This window comes from Impatiens glandulifera, chromosome 3, assembly GCF_907164915.1.
Source record: "Impatiens glandulifera chromosome 3, dImpGla2.1, whole genome shotgun sequence".
NCBI classification, from domain to species: domain Eukaryota; kingdom Viridiplantae; phylum Streptophyta; class Magnoliopsida; order Ericales; family Balsaminaceae; genus Impatiens; species Impatiens glandulifera.
In genome coordinates this window covers 49,685,317-49,695,555 of record NC_061864.1, presented here as the reverse complement: position 1 = coordinate 49,695,555, position 10,239 = coordinate 49,685,317, and the positions used below count along the sequence as shown (strand labels likewise).

Genomic DNA, 10,239 nt, shown 5'->3' with positions numbered 1-10,239 from the left:
GATAATATATATTATTTTATATTTTAACTTCACTAAGAACAAATTAATTAATCTACTTGATATATGTCTTAATTTGAAATTGTAATAATTAATTAATTAATTATTATTTAATAAAAAAAGTTAAAATGTAGTTAATTGATACTTAAAATGAGAATTTAATTCAAAATCTTAAGAATTTATTTTTTAAATATTAGTTATATATTATTCTATAATATATATTTATAACTCAGTATAAAATTAATTTAGTATGAAATTACAATAAAAAATTATAATTAATTACACTAGTTTATTTATTTTTTAAATTTGTAAAAAAAAGATTATAAATATGTTAAACAAATAAATGGTTTACCATAGCTCAAGCTCAAAGGTAATGATTTCAAATTTAATTAAATGGTTCACATTTATTGTCTAAGTTTTCTCCAATTAAAATTCTAAAAATGATCCACTTAACACTTGAATTCGGGTACCGTTATTGGTTAAAAACATAAACTACAAAATATTTCTGAACAAAGAGCTACCACACCATAAACCAAAAAGTACCTTATATTCTACTAGTCTTATTTTTACAAAATTTAAAATCTAAAATTTAACCAATTTAAAAGTTATCTCTAAAATTTATCTAAGAATGGGCCATAAATTAAAATTAAGAGGGTTTTAATTAAGGTTAGAAAATGAACTTGAAGAGAATCGAATCTAGAGAAAAGTATAAAAAGATTATTTTATTAACAGCTAAACAACTAATATAATATTATTATTATTATTTAAATATTGGAATATACACAAATTTAATAAGCAATAATTTTTTTAACTCTTAAAACTGAGTACAATACCTACATCTATGTCTTAAATAGAGACCAAACATCATTAAAGAATTAAATATTGAATTGGACACATAAATAATCTTCAATATAAAGAAGGGACTTTGGATTCTAAAGAAAGTCAGTCACAAACAATATATATTGAAATATATGCTTAACAAAATATAAACAAAACAGATCCCATACGTCAGCATGCAGAAGAAGCCTAGGAATTGCACAACCTACATAAGAAAATAAATAAACTCTGCCAAAGCATCGATCATTTCACTCATTACAATCTAAACTATATGCTAAGGTCAAAATTCATCTCCCTTAACCCATGTGCATCCACACCAATTAAAAAGTATAATTTTATATATATTGTTATCATGTACTTTGGCCTAGGGAAAAGAAGATGGGACAATGGATCAAGCTTATGATTAACAAATGACCTTATATTATATACTTCATGAATCATGAATCATGATTCATGACAATACAATACATTTCCTCTTAAAAGGAAATACAAGTGGTTTAGTTGGGACTTGGGATTCTCTTATGTAGAATCATTTTCATAAAATTTAAAATCACTTTTTAATAAATGATACCTTTTTAATCAGATTTTTTTATTCAATATGAAACTTTAATTTTTTATTATTTTAAAACAAAAATACAATTAAAAAACTAACACTATATATTAGTTAAAAAGTGATGATGATATATTGATTGTCTAACTAAATAAGTAGCTCCCTTTTAATATTAAATTTTTTTCTTTTTAAGTAGAAAAAGGTTAAAAAATTATTTATTGTGAGATCTTTTGAAGATTTTTTCTTTTGGTATATAGGAGGATGCATTGTTTTATTTTTCTATCACCCATATTTGAATTAGTATCGTGCTTTGTTCGATTCGACATTCTGTTTAGTCGGATCACACTCTTTGTCTCAAATTTTTGTAATAATACTCTTAATTGTTGTTGGCGGGTAGTTTGTTACTCATATATCTAATTGTGTTGATTATCTTTTTCCGAGTCCGTCCATCTTAGCAATAAATAAGACCAAATAATCAATTAAATAGTTATTTTTCTTTTTTTTAATAAATAGTTAGTGAAACTATATGAAGGTCCTTCTACGAGTATCTTCCCATAATTTGTACGAATTTTTAACTATTTCAATCATATATATGTAGACGACCCATTATCATTTGACAAATCTTTTTCCAGTGTTGTTTGAGAGGTAAGAATAATTTTAACTATAGAAAATTTTCAGATATTGTTTTATTAGTTCGTTCCGGTTAATCTATTATAACACCTATCATTAAATAACTAAAATTAATTCGTTTTTAGAGTTGAACCTCGACAAACTCCATAATCATTCAATTTCTTTTATTGAATTTTTTTAATAAATTGTTAAAACAATTTGATAACTACATAATCAATTAGTTATTTCAATTTTGTAACTTTTAATTCAATTTAATTAGAATTAATTCCTAAATAAGCTTAATTATTTAATTTAAAAAGCAAGTATAGTCTAATTATGTATGTAGGATCAATATAGACCCATTTGAATATATTTATGATATGTGTGGTTTAGTTTAAGTTTTAGATTATATTAAATAACTAAAGTTGATCCCTCAAAAGTTTCAACAGAATCCAGTCAATGAATGACAAATTAGTAATCCTCTCCTCTCCCCTTCTTCCTTATTTTCCTAATCTCTTCACTCCTTCCCTATAAATACCCTCATTCTCTTAATGCCTAACTCAAACATAATTGAATTCATCACATTAATAAGAAGACTGAAAAGAGCACTTACCTGAAATACAAAATGCTTGAATCCATCCGATATCTCTTTGGCTCAATCGGTCCAAGCGGTTATGGCTCCAAATCCACAGCAGAACAAGTCACTGAAACCTTCATGAACAACAACAATGATCTAAGATCCATCACCGCCATTATCACAGGTATATCATATATGACAAATGAAAATAAGAAATCAATCACTCACATGTTTGTATCTTGATATTGAACAGGCGCTACGTCAGGAATCGGAGCAGAGACGGCTCGAGTCCTGGCTATGCGAGGTGTCAGACTCATACTTCCAGCTCGGAGTCTCAAGGCTGCTGAGGAAACCAAATCTCGAATCTTATTGGAATTTCCTGATTCAAAAATCATCGTTATGGCTCTTGATCTTAGCTCGCTTACTTCAGTCAAGAAATTTGTTGCAGAGTTTATTTCACTTGATTTGCCTCTTAATCTACTAATGTAATAATTCGAAAATCTCAAAATCTATCAGATTAGAAACTGATTACCATCTTATAATAGATCTATTTGATTTTTGCTCATGAACAGAAACAACGCCGGGAAATTCTGTTACGATTATGCTTTATCAGAAGATGGAATCGAAATGAGTTTTGCAACAAATTATTTAGGTCATTTTCTATTAACAAAACTTCTGTTAAAGAAAATGATAGAGACGGCGGAAGTTACCGGAGTTCATGGCCGTATTGTTAACGTTTCGTCGGCTATTCATAGCTGGTTTTCCGGCGATATGATTCGTTACCTCGATTTGATAACCAAAAACAGAAGGTGAGAGATAGATTGAATCTTCAAATATATATGAAATCTTCATCTGATAATTCTTTGTCTGGATCTTTGACAGTCATTACGATGCAACACAAGCATATGCTCTCTCGAAACTAGCAAATGTTCTTCATTCCAAGGAACTTGCTCAGAGACTTAAGGAAATGAAAGCGAACGTGACTGCAAATTGCGTTCATCCTGGAATCGTAAGAACAAGATTGACGAGAGAACGCGAAGGAAGAATCACAGATCTGGTGTTCTTCTTAGCTTCAAAACTGTTAAAAACAATTCCACAGGTAAATCTGATCTTCATGATATCAATTTCAAACATATTGAGATCGATTTGATCAATTTGATCAGATGAATAATGAATTCAGGCAGCTGCAACGACCTGCTATGTAGCGACGAATCCGAGGATGGAGAGAGTGAATGGAAAATATTTTGCGGATTGTAATGAAACTTCATCTTCGAAGTTAGGAAATAGTGTGGCGGAGGCGGCGAGATTATGGCTTGCTTCAGAGAATATGATCGCCATTGATGAATAACTGAAGAAATGAATTTGGCGGCAATTTGTAGAAATGAAGAAATCAATATGGAAGAAGGAAATAGGTCGTCTAAACATATTGTACATAGCTTTTATAAAACACTTATAATAATATCTGTTTAATACTATTATTAGCCTCTATAAAATATTTTTAAACTTAATATTAACATATATGATGTGGTTTCATACTTACTTAACCCCTTAATTTACTTTCGTCTTGTGATTCACACTTTTTCATATACATTTTTTTATTCATTGTCAAACTCAACTACTAACCTCCAATTAACCCCCATTTTGTAACTCATATTTTTTCATATGCTTCTTTATCTCTCGACAAACAACTAACTAACCCTAATATTGTGACTCACACTTTTTCATATGTCTCTATCACTCGACAAATCAATTACTAATCTTAGTCAACCGCGGAGTCATATAGGGTGAGGTGGGTAAAGTTTCTAAAACTTTAATGTATTAGTTTAAACATGAAATCATTTGTCAATGTGGTTTTTGTTGTTGAACTATATAAGGGAGCACCTTTCGATCTTTTTTTTATATCTTCAATTATAACTAAATGTTTATTTATAATTTTATACATAATTAAATGTAATAATTATTTTAAAAACTAATAATTTTAATTAAAAAATAATAGTCATATATAAAATTATTATTTCATTATTAATAAATAATATTTATAATTAATATTATAAATAGCATTATTATTATTATTATAAATTAATCAACTTATATATATATATATATAATTTATTTGTTTAAGCTAATTTATAATTATACCATTTTAATTTCAAATATAATTTTATTAAAATAAGTATTTGTAATATTTTATTTTACAAAAACATTTAACATTGTTCTAATATACAAATATTTATAATAATACATACATTTTAATTAATATATAAATAAGATTTATTTATATAATTATATAAGTTAAAGTATAAGAAATTATATATAAAATAATGTAAATAATAATAGTATTATTTATTTTAAAACTATATATGATAATTATATATATATATATATATATATATATATTTTTATTAATTTCAATATAATTAATAATACAAACAATAAGATAATGATTATATATAATAATTTATATAAATATAAGGGTAAAATAATTTTTTATATATATTTTTATACTACTTTCTTATTCCACTAACCACCACCTGACATCCATCTCGTGACCTCACACTTTCAAATACTCGTCAAATCAACCATTAATTCTAACCTCACACTCAACAAACCACCCGACCTCCATCTTGTGACCTCACACTTTCAAATGCTCGTCAAACTAACCACTAATTCCGACTTCACACTCGACAAACCACCCACCACCCGACTTCTCTTTTACTCCCACTTCAACAAATCAACAACCAATCTCAATTGATCACAAACCTCTTATCCAACGTCAAATATACCACTAACCACCACCCGACATCCATCTCGTGACCTCACACTTTCAAATACTCGTCAAACAAACCATTAAATTCCAACCTCACACTCGATAAACCACCCACCACCCGACCTCTATCTTGTGACCTCACACTTTCAAATGCTCGTCAAACTAACCACTAATTTCGACCTCACACTCGACAAACCACCCACCACCCGACCTCTATCTCGTGACCTCACACTTCAAATGCTCGCCAAACCAACTACTAATTCTGACCCCACACTCGACAAACCACCCTCCACCCGACCTCCATCTCGTGACCTCACACTTTCAAATGTTCGCCAAACTAACCACTAATTCTGATCCCACACTCGACAAACCACCCTCCACCCGACCTCCATCTCGTGACCTCACACTTTCAAATGCTCGCTAAACCAACCACTAATTCCGACTTCAAACTTTCATATGCCTATTATTTATTTAAAAGTTGCGGCACCATATATTATAGTCAAGAATGCATTCTTGAAAATATAAATTTGCATGTTTTGGGATTAGAACCCTAATCTTAAGCATGAAATGTGAGCACTTAAACCGCTAGACCATTTATGATGGTTAAAATAATTTTATTATTTTATGTATGTATATATATTTTGTATTTAATATTTATTATAAATTAGTTAATTTTTCTATTAACCAAAAAATTATTTATACTCATAAAGAATATATATATATATATATTTAAATAAATGATAAAAGATAAAATATATTTATATAAATTTAATGATGAAAAATAATATAATATATATAAGGTAATTACATTTAATATATATATAATAAGAGAGAAAATAATTTGAAAAAAAATTAGTTATAATTATTTATCATTTATAACAACTTTTTTTTATATATATATATATATATATATATATATATATATATATATATATATATATATATATATATATATATATATATATATATATATATATATATATATATTATAGTGTTATTATACATGTAATTATTGTTAAGACAATATATATTTTATATTATTAGTGAGAGAAAATATAAGATAAAAAATATTTATAGTTAAGAATGCATTTTTAAAATTTTTTTTTGGAATTCAAACTTTGGTTTTAATCATTAAATATGAATACAATAACCGTTAGACTACTTTTGAGATTTTTAAAATAATTTTATTATTTAGTGTATGTATATATATTTTGTATTTTATTACTAATAGATTAATTTTTATATTAATCAAAAAATTATTTATACTTATAAAAAAATATTATATATATATATATTTATATTTGATTAGAGAAAAAATGTATGATAAAAGATAAAATATATTTATATAAAATTAATGATTAAAATTATATATATATATATATATATATAATTATTGATAAGATAATATTTAAAATAAATATAAAAATTATGAACATAGGTGCACTTATCATTAATAAAAAAATTATTTATATTTAGAATTAATACTAATATAGATATTTTCTTTTAGATAAAACATGGTAAGGATATATATATATATATAATAAGGGAAAACAAAATTTAATTAAGAAATAGAGTAACAGAAATGATAGTAAAAATACCTCATCACCACGTGTATTATACCTAATGATGTGGTGATGCTCATTGACTTTAAGCATATTATAAATATATATATTAACCATTATTATTATTATTATTATTATAAATACTATGTCATCTCCGACCTTCAGTGCCGACCCAATATGTTTGAACGCCTTGTGCGAGATATCAAATGCGACCCTAAGTACTCTAAAAAAAGAAAAACACCAAAACTATAAACATAATATCATAAATAAATATCTACGCATACCAACAATTAAGATCACAACAATAAAAAGATAAAAAAATCAAGACAAATTTTATGGTAAAGCTTATTGAATTTACTTTAATAACAAATGCTCTTGTTACATTGTCTTCAAAAGGAATGACCAAAAGTCTGAAATCTATTACAAAGACACGACATGCAATACAATTCTACTAGAATTTTACCAATTTGAATAAGCCAATGCAATACTATTTTCTGAAAATTGATCTTCTTGCACTCTTAAATACGAAATCATCAACTAACCTATCATAGTCAAACTTTTCCAAGAACTCATATTCAATAGAAATCAGAACCAAAGCATTTAGTCTTTCTTGTGACATGGTCGAACGCAAGTAAGATTTTAATATTTTTAGCTTTGAAAAGCTTCTTTCAGCTGATGCTACTGTCACTGGAACTGTTAACATAATTTTATATGCAAGACAACTAGTAGGATAACAATTAGTTCTTTACAAAAAATTTAAGATTGCACTGGTTGTCAAGCCCATTTGGTAAATATTTTTGTAATAGTCCCAATTCATTTAATAAATCCTCACCGTTAATGTCAGAAGTGTGTCCATTCTCCAACTTCTTCTCAAGGTTGTTGCAGCTTCTTTTTAGGTTAACACAATTCAAAGACTTTAGCTTCTCTGTCGTAAATAAGAATCCAAATGTCTCCTCATATTGCTCATATTTCTCAAACCTTTTCTCCAATGAACCGATTGCTTCATCAATTATGTATAAAAAGTAATGAATTCTGAAGGATTCTTGACTTGATTCTTTGATAGGTGGTTCAGATGGCTGATTTTCAGAGTCAATCTCATCAAAATATTTTTTCTTAAGAACTTTTCTTTCCTTTTTCTTCTATGGAAACACTGGATCAATATACAATTCAACAGTAATTTCTTTGGCACAATTCAACGCATTTTTAAACCCTACTTCTCTGTACTCTCTAAAGAATGCAATAAGTGCCTTCACACTACCCATTGCTACATCAATCCGTATATTTTCAGGCTGCAATTGTTTACTGACAATATTCACTTTAGCCAATATATTATACCAGATAACCATCCCTACAATAAACTCAAATTTTTCAAGTTCATAATCTACTAAACACTTGGCTTCACTTTTAATACCAAAATTTATTGTTTTCTCGGCAATCTGATGTAAAGCTTCTCTTATTTTAGGAGATTGAGTAATTATTGCCTTCACACTAACAACTCTGCTTTCCCACCGTGTTGTCGATAATGATTTCAAAGTGTAACATTTTTCTGATACATTTTCTCTCAAAATATCCCACCTTTTAGTAGAGTCTGCAAATAAGGTGTAAATATATTGAATAACTCCAAAAAACTCTTCTGCTTTTTGACAAGAGTTTGCAACATCAGATAATGTCAAATTGAGAGAATGTGCAGCACAAGGTGTATAAAATGCTCTAGGATTCATGTCTAGTAGTTTTCTTTGTACACCTTTATGTTTCCCCTTCATGTTTGATCCATTATCGTAGCCTTGCCATCTGACATCATCAATATCAAGACCAATATGGTGTAACACATTCTTTAATTCTTCAAACAACCCTTGACCCGTTTTATCATTTACAACCAAAAATTACAAAAAATATTCTTGTACCTTTATTGGAACCGTGGAGACATCAACACACCTTATTATCAATTTTATTTTTTCTTTCTTACTTATGTTAGGAGTACAATCGAGTATTACTGAAAAATAGTTGGCTTCTTTTATTCTTATCAGGACTGTACATTTGATTTTAGCAGCTATCAAGAGTATCAACTCGTTTTGAATTTTGTGACTGAGATAATAAAACTGAATTTCATGATTTTATTTTCTTCGTAAATGCTCCTTCAAGGTCGAATCCCATTCATCAACTATTTCAACTAAAGCCATAAAATTTCCATTGCTTTCATCATAAATCTTCTCATTAGTTCCATGAAACGCCAAGCTTTGTTTAGCTAAATATTTCATGACTGCAAACAATCTTTGTAGTACCTTTCGTCAATGTTCAGTCTTTAATTTGATTTGATCCTACAAAACTTTATCTATTACTTGATTAGTTTCTAGTCGTTCACGTAACTCAACCCAAATTAAGTATAAAGTTATATGGTCCGAACTTCGTTCATGTTGCATCAAACTGTGAGAAAGGTGCCCCCAATCCCTTATTTCATCATGTGCTAATTGAGAAAATTGTCGTTTGGTCTTGAAGACTTTACAGTAGAAGCAGAATACTCTATCAAGATCCTTACAAGATAGGTGGCGCTCCGATTTGAGTTGGGATTACGCCCGGATTCATAACGGAGATGAGGCAGCTGTACTTGCGCGTCCCCCACCATGCTATTATCCAAAAGATTGGGAGTTCCTCTGTAGACACCACTACTTCACTAAGAACTTCAAGGTACGTTCAATTTTAGAATAGAAATATGTAACGACAACACTAGTTCTAACTTCATTTTTATTATAAATGCAGAAAAAGAGCTCTATCAATATTGACAACAGAAAGCAAGTGATGTTTCTGCACCATACAGGTAGTAAACCATTTTCGCGAGTAGAAGAAGAATTGATATGTATATTATTCAATTAAACCTACTATAAATAATGTAACTAATTTACTGATGAATAATTTATTTGAACATGAGGATGAACTCGGACGTCCACTGACTATTATAGAGATGTTCAAAAAGACTGAAAACCCGAGAGTCACCAAAGACAACCCGACCCCAACGCCGGACCAAATGTCACAAGAGAATATCGTAAGTTAATAAATATATTTAATTCAAAATTTAATAGAACTATATATATATCTTATACAATAAAACTTTAAAATGTGCAGGCAAAGATGAAGCAAGTGATTAATGACACACTCGGTATCTCCGACATCGATGTGATTGAGAGAGTGTTTAGGCCCTAAAGACACGGGATGGTGATGTGTATGAGATCGGGCTTGCGGCCATCGCTTTTTCGCGGGGATCGATAGAGGGAAACATTTCACAACATGGAAGGTCGCTAAGGGAGGAGAACCAAAAGCTATAGACGCGAGTCAATGAATTAGA

At 28.5% G+C, this 10,239-nt stretch overlaps 1 protein-coding gene across 1 annotated transcript; it reads left to right on the top strand.

Moving 5' to 3' along the window:
* Positions 1–2,602: 2,602 nt before the first annotated feature.
* On the top strand, positions 2,603–3,955 carry LOC124932377 (short-chain dehydrogenase TIC 32 A, chloroplastic-like). Its single transcript, XM_047472995.1, has 5 exons — positions 2,603–2,754; positions 2,824–3,055; positions 3,143–3,379; positions 3,453–3,669; positions 3,751–3,955. The coding sequence occupies exons 1-5, from the start codon at positions 2,619–2,621 to the stop codon at positions 3,916–3,918; spliced, it is 990 nt and encodes a 329-aa protein (XP_047328951.1). The 5' UTR covers positions 2,603–2,618; the 3' UTR covers positions 3,919–3,955.
* The last annotated feature ends 6,284 nt before the right edge of the window (positions 3,956–10,239 follow it).